We start from the raw sequence: 17924 nt of genomic DNA on the forward strand, positions 1-17924 counted from the left end.
GTGGGCTTTGGTAGGCAGGTGCAAGGAGGCAGGGGCCACCTGTCCATACCCAAACCCCTCAGACAAGCCCATGGAGTGGAGTCTGCAGTCAGATACACACCCCCCAACAACCCCCCCGCAAGATCCTGCAGGCCCAGCAGGAGCCTTAGCCCCCTGAGCAAATAGGAGTGAGGCCACACAAAAGAAGTGAACTGCCTGGGATCACTAGGCCTTATGGGGGCCAGGGCCTCAGCCTCCTGTTGGCCAGGTGATGTGTGGGGACGGATGCTAACCAGTGTTGGGCCAGGTGTGGCTGCTGGAGATGAACTCCAACCCCGCTCTGCACACCAACTGTGAAGTCCTGAAGGAGGTGATTCCAGGCGTGATCGTGGAGACCCTGGGTGAGGCCCTTGTGCAGCCCCTACAAACCTCCAGCAGGCAGTTTGCCCAGCCTTGGATGTGCCATCCCACTCTCTCCCCAAATTCAGATGCCCACAAGCTTAGCTCTCCGATGCCCTCGGGCCCCACAGAAGAAAGGCACCCCTGCCGGACCTCCCCACTACCCTGGTGCCTACCGCACCTGATCTCCACCGGCTCCCTCACCTCCTCTGCGTGCAGAACTTCCACCCAGCCCCGAACTGTGACGCCCCTTCCCCGTCCCCTCCAACAATGCCCCCACTCACCGCCTCCCCCAGACTTGGCATTGGAGACCTTCCAGAAGAGCCTGCGCAACCAGAAGATGCTGCCCCTGCTCTCACAGCGCCGCTTCGTGCTCTTGCACAACGGTGAGACGGACCTGTGGCCGCGCCTGGGGGGCTCCCGCAGCGCCCTCCGGCCCCCGCCGCCCCCGCCGCCCCGGGCCGCGTGCGAGGCCGACTGCTCGGCGCCACCTCCGACCCGCGCCGCCGACAGGCGGGGCGCTCGCAGGCCCGCGCTGCCCCGGAGCCCCGGCGGCACGCACGGGCCGCCCCACTCGGAGCAGAGGCCCCGGGCACCCGGCCTGGGCCCGGACGGCGCCCAGAGCGGGGACCCGGCGCCTGAGCCCTGCGCGCGGCTGGCGGAGGAGGAGCGCGAGGAGCGCAGGAGCGCGGGCCACCGCGGCTCCTAGCGCCGGGCCACCAGCGCCCCCTCGGGACCTATAAAGGCTACTTTGTTAGAGACGGGCCTCTGCGCCGATGGATGGCCCCAGGCGCTCCCGCGGGGGCTCCCCTGGACCCAGCGTCCTACCCTCTGTCCTCGGGGGAGGAGGCTGCTGGAGGTGATGAGCTCCCCACAGCCGCCGCCTCTGCCCTCATGGGGCTGCCTCTGTCCGGGAGAGTCAGCAGTTCCAGGGCTCCTCCAGACCACCCCGTGTCCCTCACTTACCGGGACCCTCCTGCAGCCCCACAACTCCCGCGATCCCTGCTGCCTGACTGTGATCCCCAGGAGAGGGTCTGGATGCCCATGGAAGGGAGAACTCACTCACACCCACAGAGGCTGCCCCTGGGGCTGCCCTCACCCCTCAAGGCATCGCCCCTCTCAGGGGCCTGCATAGCACTTGGGCTCCGCTCCCCACTGCCGTCACCGCCCCTAACTTTCCCAAAGGCCAGACACTGAGGCCCAGAGGACCTAGGCCATGGGTGAGGGGACGTGGCCATGGCGGCACAGCCCTGAAGAATGAGCTCAACCAGCACTGGCCCTACCCTGGCCAGTCCCTGCATGGCTTCAGGTGTCCCCATTCCCTCTGGGCCCAGCCCTAAGGCCACAGGGAGATGCAGGGCCTCTGACGTGTCTAAGCCTCCTGCCACCACTGTGTCCAGGGCCACTCATAATGCCTTCTCCACCTCTGCCCCCCAGCCACCACCCCACCTCCTGGCCAGCTTGCACAACTCCTCCTCATTTGCTCCCTTTCTTTCCCCTGCCCTCACCTCTCCAAATGGTTTCCCCAGCTCACAAATGCCCTCCTTCTGACCGGCTGGAACCCATTCTCTGTCCTGCCTTGGAGTGCTGGTGGGACCTGGGGTCAACAGGGGTCTGCTGTCCAGAAAGGGGGGGGGGGGGGGGGGCGAAGGCAGGCAGAAGTCACAGTACCACTAGAGGGCACTGTGCACCGCGGTTGCTCAGGCCAGGCAGCAGGCCTGGGGCCAGGGACTCACCTGTCCATCATTCACACTGCCCACCCCACCCCTGTTGTACCCCCCACTCCACCCCACCCCCCATTTCCTCCGCCCCCTACCCCCCCACACACATGATCTTGCTGCTGTGCCCTGGAATATGGGGCCCCAAGCACATCTTGACCAAAGTCAAGAAGCACTTGTCACCATGTGCCTGGGGACCCTAGGTCCCCTCCCAGCACATCTGGTGATCAATCCTCACGGCTGGCCAAGCTCATCTATTGCCTGCTGTGCAGCTGTGTCTGTTGGCTCTGCCCTCTTAAGGCTGGGGAAGGAAGAAAACTAGCCTCCTTTGGGGTAGGGGTGCAGTGGCTGCCTGGGCCAAGCTGAGTACACCCAGGTCTTTGTAAGATACACGCACCTTTGGGGTCAGGGCTATGTGCCCTGCTAGAATCCAGGCTACTACACATTTCCTGATACGCTCCCCCCCCCCACACCCAGGCTTCTGTACCCTACCCTTTCTGGACACCCCATCCACCCTGCAAACCCCTGCCTACAGGTCCTCTGCCCTCCACATTATCTCGCAGTTCTTGATGTGGCCCATTGGTGCTTTCCCAGAGCGTTCCAGCTCTCCTTCCTGCCACAGTGGGGCCGTTCACCTGGCCATGCAGAGCTCACAGAGTGGCCTGAGGCCTCCATGACATGCTTCCTTTTCCTGCTGCCTCCATAATCCCCGGTCCTAAGTGGGTGCAATGTGAAGAGAAGTGCACCTTGGCAGAACAGCTTGCCTTGTCCTAACTGAGCCTCCTCCTGGGGCTCCCCCAAAGGCCTGTTTGTTGCTCTGGGGTCCCTGACACCCCCTGAGAGCCCAAGTGTCAATAAATGAAGTTTCCCAAGAATCACTGCTGTTGGGCAGCCCAGGTGGCTCAGCAGTTTAGCACCGCCTTCAGCCCAGGGTGTGATCCTGGAGACTCAGGATCGAGTCCCAGTTCGGGCTCCCTGCATGGAACCTGCTTCTCCCTCTGCCTACGTCTCTGAGCCTGCCTCTCTCTCTCTTTCTCCCTCTCTACCTCTGTGTGTGTCTCATGAATAAATAAAATCTTAAAAAAAAAAAAAAAAGAATCACTGCTGTTCAAACACCCAGAGGTGATGGCTACACCCCTGCCCCCCATCTGCCCACTCTCTGGGCCCCACTCAGCTCACACTTGGCCCTGAAGTGCCCTTTCCAGCCAGAACTGTAAGGACTACCAGGGAGAAAAAGGCCATATACGGAGTTTGGGGTGCCGTGTACCTCCAAACGCCTGGAAGTACAAGGTGGATCCCAGGATTCAAATGACACAGATGGGCAGCAGACACAGAAGAGGGGCTCAGGACGCCTTCAGGGGCTCGAGGAGCCTGCCCCAGCAGCATGGGAGGGACAGCTTCCCTAGTGCCTCAGACAGGGCTGCCGGCACCACTACTGGAGTTTGCAATTCAAGGTGAATACAGGCTCCTGGAAGCAGAGTGTCTCCCCCGCCCCCCTCACCCACACTCCCTCCTTGCCTCTCCCCTTTTCCCCCTCCAAGGCTGAGTCCTAGGATCCTAGGACTAGGATAGGTGGGGAACTCAAGCAGTGCCTTCTGCGCTCACCAGGGCACCACCCAGGGACCCCCATCATTGCTGCATCCATCCGGGGAACTGCCCGGCACAGGCCCCACCTTGGCATCCACTGGGGCTTCCTTCAGCCTCTGGTGGACACAGTGCCAGGTCTGCTGAGCACCTTCTAGCAGCCACAGGTCTGATTCAGATAAAGGTCCCAAGGAGCCCCAAGGACTCAGAGGACCTTCCCCTGCGCCCCCCGAAGCCCATCTCCTGTGGAATGTGTGTCTGAGAAAGGGGTCTGGAGCAGCACTGCCCTGATTCAGCATCTCTGGAAAGCATCTCAACTCCAGAAGCTTCCTGGAAACATGAGACACGCGGGGGTGGAGGTGACTCTATCTCCACCCCCAGCACAGCCACTTGGTAAAACTGCCACAGGGGCCACAGGGGTAACCCCTCCAGGAGCCTCAGACTTCAGCCCCACTGGAGGAAGAGTGCTTGCTCCTGAATGTTCAGGAAACCACGAGGTGCAGGAGGTGGCCATGAGTGATGGCCGCACATCCTGTCAAAGCCGTAGCATGGCCAGGCCTGGCATCATGAGCCTAAATTATCAACGTGCCTGGGGGCAGCCAGGCACCACCTGCCTCCGGACAGCTCCCTGCAGCTGTGGCAGGGCTGGGGCTGAGAGGGGCCAGTGTCCAGTTCCATCTCAGATGGGTCCCCACCCCTCTGTCCAGCCAAGGGTGACCCACACTGGCCGGGTCCAGATCTCAGTAAAGGAAGAGGCAGGGGCCTTTTCCAGCAAGTGGAGGGGTGAGGAGCAGGGGGCGGCTGTGGCAGGAAGCACTTCTGAGAACCACGGCGGCCTTCAGGCCCTTATCTAAGGTTTAACTAGACACCGTGGACTCCCAGCCCGGGGCGGAGGAGCTGCGGTTTCCCGGAACAGCTGGAGAGCTGTTCTGTGGAGTGGGGGTTTCCAGAGGAAGCAGTCAGGTGCCTAGAGCTGGCGGGGCAGGGTCTCCTGGGGGGGTCTCTGTTGGGGCTCAGTGAGCCAGGAGGTCAGGCGGCCTGTCAGGCTCTGCTGCTGGGCATGCACCTGCCTCCATGCCAGGGAGCTGGGCTGAGTAGGAGGGCACAGGAACCCCTAGAGCCCCTTACGCCAGGTCCACCCCTCGGCCCACCCTGCCCCGGGCATTGCCCCCTCCAACACCCACCCACCCACACTTTTGTCCCCCAGACCTTGGGTCTGGTCAGTCCTCTCCCATCTAAAACCCCTAGTGGTACCTCTGCACAGCCATGCTCTGGGTTCTCCTCCTGACTCTACAGCCCCTGTGCCCCAAGCTGGGATGAGGGATGGGGGCATCTCTGTGAGGTGCTGTGGCGGAGGGACAGAGAGAAGGGGGCCGATCCAGCCCTCCCCAAAACCCTGAGATCCTCAGGGCCAGACCCCTCCTGCCCAGCCCCCCTGAATCTAGCCTCCTCCCCATTCTCCACCTGGGCCTTGGAATCTCCCACCCTGCTCTGTGCCGCCCCCATGCTGACGTCAGGGTGCTACCACCCCACATGCCCCCCGCCCCGGGGAGTTTCCATGCTGAGTCAGCCGACAGAGAGGTCCCTTGGGACTTGGGTGTGTGCAGGCCAGAGTGGTTTCTCAGGAAGGTCTGTGAGTGCAGATGACCTGCCTCCTCTCCCCAACCACCACTGGGGACAGCTGAGCCATTGTTGGGGAACCCTTTGCCCTGGGGCAGCCTGAGCCAGCCGCTATAGAAGGTCCTAGGCAGCGGTGAGCATCCCATGTGCCCCATCCAAGGGAGTGAGACGGTCAAGTGACACAGGTGACAAGAGCAAGCCCAGAGGAGAGCTGGCTTCCCAAAGCAGGGTGGGTAAGGGTGGGCAGGGCAGGAAACCTGGCCTGGAGACCCAAGAGTGGCCAGGGGTGTGGCCGGCAGGTCCCAGAGAAGTTTGCTGGGGGCTCTCCTAGAATGCACTTCACTGGCTTTGCCAGTGCTGTCTTCCACTGTCCCCTGACATCCAGCCAGGGATGAGCCCAGGATCCAGCAGGCATGGAGAGGATAAGGGCTTCCAGTATGAGTAAAATCATAAAGCAATGTCCACACCCCACCCTCCAGGGGTAGAAGCGGGCTGTGCCATGCTGAGGTGGGGTGGGGACACGGGTGATGCCCTAGACACGATGCTTCCAGAGCTCTTCACCACCTCCTTGATGCCTGTCGTGACAATGAGTCAGGGGACGTTTCTGGGCAGCTACAGGCAGGAGAGGGGCGTGGGGGTTGTTGGAGCACTGACTTCGGGCAGGTGGCTGGGTGTGCTGGCACCTGCAGGGTGCTGCTGCTGAGACCAGCCTCCAGGGGCCTACCTTCCACACCCGGGACCGCTGTGTCAAGGATTTTTTTATCAAAGTCTCCAGGTGCGGGAATAACACTGCTCAGTTCCCATGAGCGGGAGCCTAGAACATGCCCCAAGGGACAAGGGTTTGGGGAGGTGGTGGAGGGAGGCAAGCAGTGAGACTTGGAGAAAGGGTGCGGGCCAAAGGCAGGCTACTGGGAGGTCCCCCTCCAGACCACGACGTGTTGGGCGTAGACCTCGTCTGGGACTTGGGGGTGAATGACACAAGGACAGGCCCCCTGCAGGAGCCAGTAGGTTGTGTGAGCAGCCCAGGACCCAGAGTCCAGAGCAGAAGCAGGCCAGAGACCAGACACAGAATCTAATGGTCCCAGTGTGCTGAGCAGATTGCTAGGGGAGGGGTTTCCAAAGAGCCGTGAAAAGGCACGCAGGACAAGTCATCATGGTGCCCTTCCTCCAAGAAGCCTTCCAAGTCCCATGGTCCCTGCTAAGTGCTTGTGCCCAGGAAGAGAATGGCCCTGAGAGCTGCCCCACCCCCAGCCCTGCCTAGGCTGGAAGCAGATGAGGTGGGGGGAGAGGGGCTTCTAGTCAGGGAGGCCTTGTCTCCCTGTCCCCCGACCCCAGAACACATCCACTTGGGTCGCTACACAAGTGTTTATTGAGCGCTGCCAGCAGCCAGGTCCAGCACTGGGCACAGCCTCCTGTCCTGGGAGCCGGGGGCCCCAGACAGGGCCAGCAAGGGACGGAGGCAGCCATGGCTGTGTCTGTATCTCCTGTGGGGTCTGGCACAGATGCTGCCTCTTCTGCACGGTCTGGGGGATGGGTCACGGTCACCACCCCCCCAACCCACTTCCGCCATCGAGGGGAGCAGGGCCAGGCCCAGAGCTGGGGCCCCATGGCAGGGTACAGAGCCCTGGCTCCCAAGGGTCCACCCAGGGTGCTTCCTGGGTGGGCACAGCTCCGAGTCTGCAGCAGCAGAGGACAGCCAGGCCTCACACCCACAGGTCCCTTAGCTGGCCTTTGTCTGGCGACAGCTGCTCCCCCCGCTCTTCCTCAGGGAACTGGCAGCTACAGGTGTCCTCTGCTGGCGGCCGTGCCTCCAGGAGCAGCTGGGTCTCTGCAGAGCACCTTCAGTCAGCAGGCAGCCCAAGGACCCACCCCTCCCACCCCTGGGGACCACTGACCTGGCGGCCACCTACGATGCCTCCTCAGCTGCCAGATGTGCAGGACAAGCTGGGTCCCACTCAGGACCAGGATGCAGGCGGCCACGGTGAGGAGCACGATGGTCAGTGGATCACGCGGCTCAGTGGGTGGCAGCCCTGGGCTGCAGACAGCATTGTGTGTCTTGTTCCCGGGGAACTTGGTAGGATACCCAAACTGGGAGCAGCTGGGACACATGGACACAGAGCCCTCCATCAGCCCATGGCCACCGGAGCAACCCCTCCGCACACTGCTGTCCTCTGACTTGTGCTAGGGTCACCGTGCCAGGAAGAATCGGAGAGGCCCCTCCCTCAGGAACTGCCCAGCCACCCGAAAGTCCTGCCAGGACTCACTCTGACCAGGGTTTGCAGCGACCCTCTTGGCCTCCAGAGAAGGTCCCTGCGGCACAGTCGACACACTCAAAGCCAAAATTGAAATTCCCTAGAGACAGACAGACAGCCAAGGTTTGTTGGGGCGGATGAGATGGGATCCATCTGGGGCCTGAGTCCACAGCGGAATGACTCCAACACACCTCATCCACTAGACCGAGGTCTCTGATGCCTGCAAGACCCAGACCTGGCATAAATCATGTATGCCCCATTCCAGGCAGGCATCTGAGGGGGAAGCAGACTTGGGGAGACCCCAGGGCTGTGACCCTGAGCTGAATGGGGAGGTCCCTGGGGGATCTGGGGATGGAGAGCTGTGTAGCACATGGCCAGAGGGAGGTGGAGGGGCCTGTCCCCTGGAAGGCTGGAGGGTGAGGGAGCCCAGAGGGGGTGGGGGTGGAAACCAGGCAAAGACCCAGGCCAGGCCTCATGCTTGGTCCAGTAGCCCGGAGGGCAAGAGGTCAGTGAGGGTCCCAGAGAGACAAGGTGAGGCTTGTGCCCCAGCTGCCCCTAGATCCTGCCCTATCCAACATCACAACGCTGCTCAAGTGACACTATGCTCTTCCCATCAGCCAAATAAGCCCCAAGAGGATTTGAGCTGCTCCTTCTAGGATACACTTGACCACCAGACAGGGCAACAGGGGGCAGGCCTAGTTTTGTCAGATCATCATGCAGATGCTTAAGGTATGTGGAGGACTGGGGGCCGGGTCAGAGCCAGGGCCTAAGGGGTAGACAGCCCTGGACACCCCACTACTCCCCACAACCAGCCCTGAAGAATACCCTAACTCTGGAGAGGGAAAGCCAGGCTAGGACAGGGAAGGACTTCCCAGAGCTGCATGGGTGCTGGGACTCATATTTAGGCTGAAGCAATAAACAGCAGAGATGCCAGTGCCTGCCTGCCCAGAGGACATGAATGTACCTTCCACCCCCACATGGCACTCGCTACACACCCACTCCCATGAGCTCTGGCTCGGCCCTGGTCTAACCCACTGTCCTGCTCAGGCCACAGCTGCCAGTGACTTACCATGAGGCCGTACCTCCTGGCCAGGGGGGCAAGTGTGGTGCTTGCAGGTCTTGCACTGGGGGTCTCCACAGTGGAACCCTGGCTGGACACACGTGCAGTCCAGCTCAGGACAAACCTTCTCAGCTGAGCAAGAGAAAATCCAGCCCTCTCAGCAGCTGGGCCAAGCCCCTCCCTCCTCAGGGCTCTCCCAAGGGCCCTCCAGGGGGGGATGGGATGATAAAGGGAAGGGCAGTCTCCCCACCCTCAGACCCCCATTTGGTCCAGCTGTCTGCCTCCTCGGCATCCAGCTCCTCCACCCATGTGGCCTGGCTGTGTCCCTCAACCCCTGAAGCTGCTCCCACCTAGGGGGAGTGACCAGAACACATCTCTCCTGGACAAGGGGTCCCCTGAGGGACCTACTCCCTCTCCTTCCTGCAGGGCCCCCAGCTGCCATGACCCTCAGGGCAGGCTGCCTGCCTCTGCCAGCCTCACTGAGACTTGGGACCCTCAGAGCCTCCCTTCTCGACCCCCAGGCTCTGGCAGGCTGACACTCTGGGGTGTCTTCCTTGCAATATTTGTCCCCAAACTTGCTGTCTCCCACAGAGCTAGGGCCGGGGCAGGGAGTGTGCTGCCACCCTGACCTGGGCAGACAGTGGTGGCCTTTACCCTCAGCTGGAGCTGGGACAGCCTTCCTGCGCGGAGGACCCAACACTCGCCTTGGTGAGGGCTCTCACACCCCAGCCCCTCCTCAGAGGTCCTCCCTGCGCCTGCCCCCTTACCCCTTCCCCGGTTCCCCGGCCCTTACCCGCCTCACCCGGGGCGCACCGGCGACAGCAGCGCGCATCTGTCCCTGCTCCGCGCAGGAGGCGGCCTGGGCCGCAGCTCGGAGCCCCGGGGCGGCCCAGGCCCAGCGCGCAGAGCAGCACGACGCCGCACAGCCCCGCGCGCCGCGCCCCCATGGCCCCCGCGGCCCAGGGAGCTGGGAGATTTGAGGGGCCGGCCCACCACGCCCCCATCCGGCGCGCCCCGCCCCGCCCCGCCACGAGGGCCTCTCCCCGTGCGGAGTGAAAGAAAGGGAACCCGCCGCCCGGCCCGCACCTCCCGGCTCACAGGGGCGGGGGTAGCGACACCGCTCTGCGTGACCAGAGGGGCTGGCAACAGGTCCTTACCGCTTGGTCAGAGCAGCAGGACTCCCCGTTACACACCAGGCACCCCAGGACCCCGGGCGTCGGAGCCGACGATGGGGGCAGGAGCAGCAGGGAAATCTGCAGCTGCCGCGCAATTTTAGTGTGAACCCAAAACTGCTCTAAATAATTTTAAAAATTGAAAAAATAATTTAAGTCAACTGAGCCTGGCTGTATCTCAGGGAGGTGGGGTCTCTTGGCAGGCTACAGAGCACCATCACGGAGGGAGGGAGGCCTCCAGGAGACTCATGTGCAGCGAGCAAGCGGAAAGAGGGTGACCTCTGGGGTTCCTAAGTGTCCTTGCACTTTGGTCCAGGAATTCCTACCTAGAATTTAAATATGCCCCTGAATGTGTATGTGGGAGGGGGGACACAGAGCAGCCTGCCTCCCCAGCCTGCCCCCCACCCCCCAGCTAAGTCTGGGGCAACACTCCGAGGGGGAGGATCAGAAACCTGTTCTAGTCAAACCTGTGGATCTGTCCAGTCTGAAGGGACAGACACCAGCAGAAACGGTGGGAGCTAGATGCTAAGCGTCAGCATGCTGAGGTGGGAAGTGCCCACAGGGGAGCTAGTGCAGGGACTGCTCCCTCACTGTGCCTGGCTGGGTCCCCTAGCTTCCTCAGGAGGGCCTCACAGGCTTTTAAAGATCTCCACCTCCCTAGTCAGCTAGCCCCCATCAACAGGCATCATGGCCCTACCTGGTGAGGCTCAGCACAGAGCCCCATACCCAGAGGCCTCCCCACTTTCCAGGGATTGAGACAAGCCCCTCACTTGGCCATCAAGGTCTAACTGGGCTCCAGGTGCACATGAAGCCCCAGCATACACACCTCTGTAGCTGTGCAGATGCACTGCTCATAGCTTAGAGCCCCAGGGGGGGCCCCATCAAAACTCCCAACCCAAGGACCTCCTCAGATCTTAGGAGAGGTCTGGGCATTGATGGAACCTCTAGTCACTGGAAGCTCTGGGCCAGAGGTGGCTTGCTTAGGCCCCTGCTCTCACTGCTGGGCCAGGTCCCACTCAGACCTCTCCAAACAGATCTGCTCCTCCTGGAGGGTGGGGAGGGCCAGCCCCCGACCGAGCTCTCCAACCAGAGAATTCAGCCTCCAGTTCACTATGAGCTTTGGCTTCCTCATGTGACACGGAGGGCCTCTGGATCCCTGCCTTCTCCGGGAAGCCTCCCTGGAGCCAGGGTCTTAGGAGCGTGACCGTGGTGACGCCCCGGGGCTGCAGGTGTGCTCATGCCCTCTGAGACCTGTGTCTGTACCTGGTCTCATGGGCAGCTGTCCCTTCTCCGAGGGGAATGACAGGATTTAGTTCTCCAAGTCCCAGGATGCACAACTCCTCTGCAGGGGGCAAACCGGGTCCTACAGGGGAAGGAGGGGGCTCTTGGGTGGGCTCAGTAGAGCCCTGAGATCTCCCTTCAGCTCCCAGACACGGACCTGTGTCCAAGAGCTGGGACAAGAGGGACAGCTGGTAAAGGTGCTCCAAGCACAGAACCAATAGTTCTGGACCTTCGTCTACTGCTCAGTTCAAAGACCAAGGGGACAGGTCTGTGGCAGTGCAGGGTTACCCCAACTCTGGTAAGCGGGCAGTATACTGTGGCCCAGGAAAATGGGATCAATACCCAATAAATGATGCTTGTCAGACTGTGCATGTGCCAGCTGGCTCTTCTGGAAGCAGCGATAGAGAAACTTCTGGAAGTAGTTTGTTGTGGTGGAGGGGTGAAGGTGGGCTGGGCAGGAGGAGCTCTGTGCAAAAAATGTTCCCTGGGGAGCCTGGGGGCGAGCAGGAGAGGAAGGTTTTCAGTGGCTGCCACCTACAGCCACACAGGAATCAAAGGGCCCAGGTTACGTGCCCACAGAGATGGTGGCTGACGAGCAGGGCCCCTCAAAAGGCAGGAGTGACGTCTGCGAAATGTCAGTGCCTGCGTGTGCTTTCTGGTCCCAGCCTCTCCGGAAGCCGCCCCCCCAGCCCTAGCCACAGGCTGCGTGGACGAGTGGAGCCTGCAGAACTGGGCAGCGCGGGAGAGATGATCTCTATCTGTGTTTTCCAGCCCTCTGTGAGCGGCTCACCACATGTTTGCATCATCACTTGTCCCAGCTTACAGCAGTCACTTCTGTTCCGCTAGCAGAAGGTCCTTCAGTAACCAGAAGGGGGTGGGATCCGACTGTGGGGGCACGGAGGGGGCTTCTGGGGCTTGTGTGAAATCACAGTTCAACACCCAGGCCTGGGGTCAGGCGGGGACGGGGATCAGGTGGGGGCTGGGGGTCAGGCAGGGCTGAGGTGGAGAGGGTGTGTGGGTTTTCAGCAGCCGGGCAGGGGGTGAGGGGTTGGACAGTGTGCTGAGGATTGGTGTAGAAGCACAGAGAAGGCAACTCTGTCCATGTTTCCACCCTATGGCAGGGATGGCGCAGCCAGGCAGGGGAGAGTATGGGCAGGAAACCCCGGGCCCCAGGACCTGACGTCTCCCCTGCCCCCACCCTGACTCCTCCACAGGTCCCATTGCACTTCCCCACAGCCCAGGTGCTGTCCTGGGCACCACTGCCCCCACATCAAGGGTGCGGGTTTGCTGCCTGTGTTGAGGGCACGGCTTCCACTCTTCTGTTCACCGCCAAGTCCCACACCAGAGTACTGTGGGAAGCCAGTGTCAGTGGGATATGGAACAGCTCTGTCCTCTCTCCGCATGTTCAGGCGGGGACCAGAGGGATCAGAGGTTTGAAGACAAGTTGGACAGGCCTCTGGGGCGACCTTGAGGAGACAGATGGCCCCAGAGACAAGGAGGGCTGGTGGCCAGGGCTGAGGCTCTGCCAGAGTCAAGGACAGCATTTAGCGCTGGCCACAGCCCCTCTGCCTTAAACGACATCTACAATCTGGTCTGGTACCCATTAGGAGGGGCGCCATGGTCATGGAAGACAAGCCACGGGCAGCGGGATTTTCCTGCTTGATGTCTCACAGAAAGCTGCTGTGCTCCAAACAGGCTCAGTTTCCCAAAGTGGTGATGCCCAACTTTTGCCACTTACTATCTGCAACACACTTGCAGGTCTGGCAGGCCTTGAGGTTTGAAAGGCCTCAAGAAACAAGGAATGGCTCTTGAGCTCTGTGCTCTGGGGGAACACAGAGACCTGAAGGGTTGCCCTCAAATGTCCCCTTTGGAGCTGGGGTCTCAGGTCTCTCCTACCTGCTCCCACTAGAGCCAGAGCAGTGGGCTTCCTGGTGCCCTGGGCCTGCTCACCCAAGTGCAGGGTATCCGAGCAGCAGTTCCTAGATCCACCCAATAAGCGGCTGGGTGGTCTAGCCACCCCCAGGACACCGCAGGTGCCGGGACATGCCCAGAGAAAGGGTAAGCCCCTACCCCACACCCCTGCCTCAGTGGGAGATTCGTCTTCTGCCAGAGTGGGCACAGCCCAGCTCTCCCACCATGGGCGTGCAGCTGCCTCCCCACCGGCGCCCAGTCAGAGACCCACATTTGCCCATGTCATTTATTGGGGGGGCACCACCCTGGGCGGGGAGTATGCACAGCATACGTAGCAGAGCCCTGGATGCCAGCCCAGGAGCACCTAAAACGGCGCAGGGTGGGGTGGCGGGGTGACAGGGCACCCAGGTGACAGGATGTGCTGGCCAGTGCCTGGGGGCACCCACAATGCCCCTCAACATCCAGCAGACCCTCTGGGCCCCCAGCCTGGGGTGGGAGCACTGGCTGCTCAGATCTTGGCCAGGGTGGAGTTGGCGTCTGCATGTTCCTCTTGGATGGGGGTCCGGAAGCTATTTCCACCTGGGGAAGAGGAAAGAGCAGGAGGTGGCAGGTGGGTTAATGTCTCAGCCTTTTGGGAGGCAGTCTGGGCGGGGGTCACGGTGTATACTCACCGGGGGGCAGCCGCCAGGCTCTGTGGTGCAGGAGCAAGGCCAGTGCGGCTGCCACGGGGGCCAGCAAGCCTAGGCCCAAGCCCAGGACAGCAGCCAGCTGGGGGCCTGTGGGGAGGCGGGGCCTGCTGGATGGGGCCCCTGGAGGATGGTGTCCACCCCAGGGTGGCCTCTTGAGGGGGACAAGGGGGCAGAGGCCATTCCCAACACTTCCCTCCCTTCCTCACCCCCTTCCCTCTTGAGTCAGCAGAGGTTGCTGCTGGGGTGAAGCCAACCCCCTCTTACCCCTGGGGGGCTCCGTAGGGGGTGTGAAGGGCCCCTGCGAGGTCCTGGGCCAGGCCATAGTGGGCTGGGGGGTAGGGGGCCGGGTCAGGGGGCTCTGGGTCTCCCATGGCAGTGTGGCGGGAAGGCTCCTGTCCTCACAGACAGCGTCCGAGCTCTTGCTGGCCGGCTGCATTGTACGCCTTCCCATCAAGGTACAGCTGAGGAAGGCAGGGGTGTGGGTCAAGCTAGAGCCCACCCCCCCCACCCGACCGACTCCTCCCAGATTGACCAGATAGGCCCAGAACTAGGACAGGACCTGAACAGGTGGGGAGTGATGGGAGACCCACACGGGATCACCTGAGGCAGCATCAGACTCCCACCCAGGGAACCACACCCTCAGTCCCCCTTTCCACGGGTTCCCCACCCCGTCCCCTCCTACCCACCCACCACTGACTCTTCCTGCCTCTGCCCATGGAGGCCCTAGGTCTGGATGAGTGGGGGTCTCACAGCCTACTCACTCCAACCCAGCTGCCAGGCTGGTGGGTGGGGGCTGGCAGGGCTAAGCAGGGAGACAGCAGGGTGGGGCCAGGGGTCATGAGGGGACAGGCACCAGTAGCACCCCCACCAGCCAGCCCGCAGGTCACTCACTTGGTCCAGGGCTTGCAGGCCTGGTCATCCCCTGGGGAGAAGTGTCCGGGTGGGCATGGGGCACAGTCTGCAACAAGGCAGCAGGACCATCTCAGCCCGTCCATGGCCATGTCGGGGACCCAGACACCATGGCTGCTGGGACTCGTACGTGAGGCTAGGCGCTCACCCTCCAGGGCCACCAGACCCTCCTCCCTGCCCACAGTCCACCCACTGGCCCTGACCCCCGTGCCTCCCCCCACCCCATTCTTGGCATAACCTATTTGCTAGGGAAGGACCTTGGTCTGACAGGGCAGTGGGGGTGGCATGCAGTGGAAGTGATAGCATGTAATGTGGGAGACAGGCCTCCTTAATGGCTCCAGGCCCCCGAGGCCTCCTGGCCCCTCCAGGTCCCCCCTGCAGGCCCACAGAGCCCAACCTCTCATGCACATGCTGCCCACCCCATGGGGCTCACCGACTCCACGCTTGTAGCCGTCCCGGGGCTCTGTGCCTGGCTTACAGCTGCAGATGGTGTCCTGCGTGGGTGTGCATCTCCTCTTGGGTTCACTCCCACTTCCTGGGGGGTGTCAGGAGCAGTTGGTGGGGCGCCCAGGGCAGTAGGTGGGCCCCCAGACCAGTGGCCCCGTCCCCAGTCTCTGGATGCCACACTCCTTCTGGCCACAGGCTCCTGGGATGCCTCCCCATCCTCGTGGCTGTTCCAGCCGCCCTTCCTGCCTCCTCTGAGGCCCGTGGCAGGACCCTGGGTGGAGGGGCGCGGGGGAGGGCCACCTGGCAGGCATGTGCTCCTCCCTGACCCCTAGTGGTGTCAGCCCCCCTGGTGGGAGGGGGTACTCCTAGTGGGCCTCTGTGGTGCAGCTGGCCCTGCTGTGGTTTGGGGCTTGTTTCTATGTAAGTGCTGGGTGGAGCAACAGGGCCCCCTGCCCCCCGGAGGGCAGGGGGCCAGGGATCCGGGCTGGGGCTGGGTGGCACTCACTCTGATTGCACTGAGTGCAGGGCTTGCAGGGTTCGTAATTTGTAGCCTCATTGTAGAAGCCAGACGGACACTGATGACATTTGGTGTCGTGGTTGCCACTGCAGCGGCTCTCCATTCCATAACCTGCAGCGGGACGTGGCTCAGACTCAGCCTGGCCCTGGCCCTGGCCCTGGCCCTGGCCCTGGCCCCGGTCCTGGCAGCCTCCTCCCCAGCCTCCGGCTGGCCCACTGTCCCAAGCCCCATGGCAGGTCGCCCGGTCCATCAGCCCAAGTCCACTAGCGCATGACACTTGTGTCCCAGGATGCCATCAGCACGTCCCCCACTCCCCATCCTCCGTTCCTGTGTCTCCACCCACCCCCATGCCGCGTGTCCCTGCCCTCTGTCCCCATGTCTCTACCCCTATGACCCCCAACCCCATGTCTCAGGTCCCCATGCCGTCCTCCCCATGGGCACCGCTCCCCAATTCTGTGGCCAGGCCACTCACCTGGTGGGCAGTCATTGCAGCACCTGCCGCCTTTGGGGTAGGTGTTCCCGACACAGTTGTGCTGAGCTACGGCACCCAGCACAAGCCCCAGGAGCAGGAGGGCTGAGTGAGGACCGCTGAGCCGCAGGGACTCCACGAACATCCTCATCTCTGCCAGCGGTACAGGAGTCTGGGGTTTTTCCTTGCAGGATGTGGCTATAAGGGCTGCGGAGGAGGGGTGGGGAGGGTGGGAGGAGGAGGGGACCAGAAGGAAGGAGACCCAGGAAGGGCTGGCGACCCCTGGCCTGGGCTGGTGGCAGGAAGGCAGCTTGTCTGGGCAGCCCCCCCCCCCAGGCTAGGGGCTCCCGTCCCACCCTGGGCCCCAGGGCCCTCATCCCCCCGACGACACCCACTGAGCTCAGGATCCGCCAGCAGGCACAGCACACCAGCCAGCACACAGAACCAGGCCCAAGTGAGGACTCGCAGCCCCCAGCCCCTGCCAGGGCCAGCATCTCTAGTCTGCACCCACCTCCACACTGGACCCCTCTGCCCAGCACAACCAAGCCACTAAGGGCCCCTGCACAACCCCGCTTCTTCTGGGCCCTCATTCTCCATGTACAGGGCAGGGCAGACCCCTCGGGAGGAGCAGGTGGCTGCTCCTGCCATCCCCTCCCCACACATAAAAGGCTGCACAGAGCACACGGGTAAACCAAGGCAGCGCACTGGGTTAGGAGACAGGCCCCTCACCATGTGGACCCTCTACTGGGCATCAGCTCACTGGTCCCAGACTCCAGAGCATGGTCGCTGGCCCAAGCGTCTGAAACTAGCTCAGACCGAGGCAGTGGTCAAGGGCTGTGATGGCAGGAGGCCCACATGGTGAGAGCTTGTGGGAGCTTGTGCAGGGGTGTAGTGGTGCATGTGCACTGCTGAGGTGCCTGAGCACAGCAGGTGTTAGGAACTGAATTGTGTCCTCAGAGTCACATGTTGAAGGCCTGACCCCCAGTGTGGCTGTTTGGAGATGGTGCCTCTAAGAGTAGGGGTGATGTTCAGATGGGGTCGGCAGGGTGGGCTCTGATCCCATAGGGCTCATCCTTCTGGGAGACCTCAGGAGAGCCCACAGAGGAGGCCACATGAGGACAAGGAGGCAGCGTCTCCACCAAGCAGAGGCCCCAGGAGAAGGCAGTCCTGCCCACACTTGATCTCAGATTCCAGCCCCCAGGACTGAGAGACAGTCATCCATGGTACTCATCAGGGATGGCCCAACAGACAGCACCTGCCCTGCATCCTGGGGACAAAATATGCCTGGGAGCAAGCATGAACCTGTATCTGTAAGGGTCCATCTGCACCCCCCTAGCTCCCTGGCCAGGCGGGGCCAGCAGGATGGCTGTGTCCCCTCTGGTGGCCAAGCCTGCCCCACTCTAAACCCACCCTGGGCTGAGGGTGTCTCTACAGCACCCACAGGGCAGCAAAGACTGGGGCGACCCACTGGATGGTCCCACGGAGCCCTTGGCATCCTTGGACATGGACCTGGCAGTTCCAAGGCAGGTGGGGAGGCCATGCGCAGGACCACTGTGGTGTGTAAAAGGAGAAAAACACATCACACACACACACATGTGCACACACAGGCACATACATGTGCACGAGTCCTCTCTTACACGCACTCTCTCCGATATCACTGGGTGCCCTGGGGGCAGGGGAGGCTACACAGTGTCACTTTTGTTACCTTCCAAATCATAATCCTGAGATGAAATTAAGCATTCAACAGTTAATTTAAAAAGTGTGAGGCAGAGGGCCTCCTCGGGGAGGGCAGCCTCCCGCGGGCAGAGGTAGAGGCTGGAAATCCCCTTCCCCGAGGACAGGTGAGAAAGCTCCGTCCCAGCCCACCTGGGGAAATTCCTCCCGGGCTGTGCTGGCAAGGCCGCCACGCAGGAAGCC

General features: G+C 62.2%; 3 protein-coding genes across 20 annotated transcripts in view; 1 reads left to right on the plus strand and 2 right to left on the minus strand.

Moving 5' to 3' along the window:
* Positions 1-3103, plus strand: part of TTLL10 (tubulin tyrosine ligase like 10) — a 50883-nt gene extending 47780 nt beyond the window's left edge. For 12 of the 18 annotated variants that reach the window (XM_041771371.1, XM_041771368.1, XM_041771362.1 and 9 more), the window contains one exon: positions 287-3103. In XM_041771371.1, the coding sequence (XP_041627305.1) occupies positions 287-1087 (801 nt within the window). In that variant the 3' untranslated portion in view covers positions 1088-3103. Of the gene's footprint in view, positions 1-224 lie in introns of all 18 variants that reach the window. The other 6 variants (XM_041771369.1, XM_041771370.1, XR_005990286.1 and 3 more) reach the window with 5 other exon arrangements.
* Positions 3104-6670: 3567 nt separating this feature from the next.
* On the minus strand, positions 6671-9559 carry TNFRSF18 (TNF receptor superfamily member 18). The gene is made up of 5 exons (XM_041772519.1): positions 9406-9559; positions 8622-8744; positions 7565-7652; positions 7196-7398; positions 6671-7128 (listed from the first exon to the last, which is right to left on the minus strand). Exons 1-5 carry the CDS (start codon positions 9557-9559, stop codon positions 7004-7006), a joined length of 693 nt encoding a protein of 230 aa, XP_041628453.1. The 3' UTR covers positions 6671-7003.
* A 3716-nt stretch (positions 9560-13275) lies between these two features.
* On the minus strand, positions 13276-16264 carry TNFRSF4 (TNF receptor superfamily member 4). The gene is made up of 7 exons (XM_041772811.1): positions 16011-16264; positions 15527-15649; positions 15008-15109; positions 14557-14623; positions 13930-14126; positions 13648-13752; positions 13276-13555 (listed from the first exon to the last, which is right to left on the minus strand). Exons 1-7 carry the CDS (start codon positions 16156-16158, stop codon positions 13485-13487), a joined length of 813 nt encoding a protein of 270 aa, XP_041628745.1. The 5' UTR covers positions 16159-16264; the 3' UTR covers positions 13276-13484.
* Between the last annotated feature and the right edge of the window lie 1660 nt (positions 16265-17924).

This window comes from Vulpes lagopus, chromosome 10 (assembly GCF_018345385.1).
Source record: "Vulpes lagopus strain Blue_001 chromosome 10, ASM1834538v1, whole genome shotgun sequence".
Taxonomy (NCBI): domain Eukaryota; kingdom Metazoa; phylum Chordata; class Mammalia; order Carnivora; family Canidae; genus Vulpes; species Vulpes lagopus.

What these genes read in the sequence shown, in the direction of transcription:
- TNFRSF18 (XM_041772519.1), bottom strand. Translation starts at nt 9,559, where the DNA reads ATGGGGGCGCGGCGCGCGGGGCTGTGCGGCGTCGTGCTGCTCTGCGCG. An exon ending in CGCTGCAAACCCTGGTCAGA is followed by an intron (nt 7,399 to 7,564) that starts GTGAGTCCTGGC and finishes CATGTGTCCCAG; the next exon opens with CTGCTCCCAGTTTGGGTATC. An exon ending in GCATCGTAGGTGGCCGCCAG is followed by an intron (nt 7,129 to 7,195) that starts GTCAGTGGTCCC and finishes GGTGCTCTGCAG; the next exon opens with AGACCCAGCTGCTCCTGGAG.
- TNFRSF4 (XM_041772811.1), bottom strand. Translation starts at nt 16,158, where the DNA reads ATGAGGATGTTCGTGGAGTCCCTGCGGCTCAGCGGTCCTCACTCAGCC. An exon ending in CTGCACTCAGTGCAATCAGA is followed by an intron (nt 15,110 to 15,526) that starts GTGAGTGCCACC and finishes GACACCCCCCAG; the next exon opens with GAAGTGGGAGTGAACCCAAG. An exon ending in CCCTACGGAGCCCCCCAGGG is followed by an intron (nt 13,753 to 13,929) that starts GTAAGAGGGGGT and finishes GCCTCCCCACAG; the next exon opens with GCCCCCAGCTGGCTGCTGTC.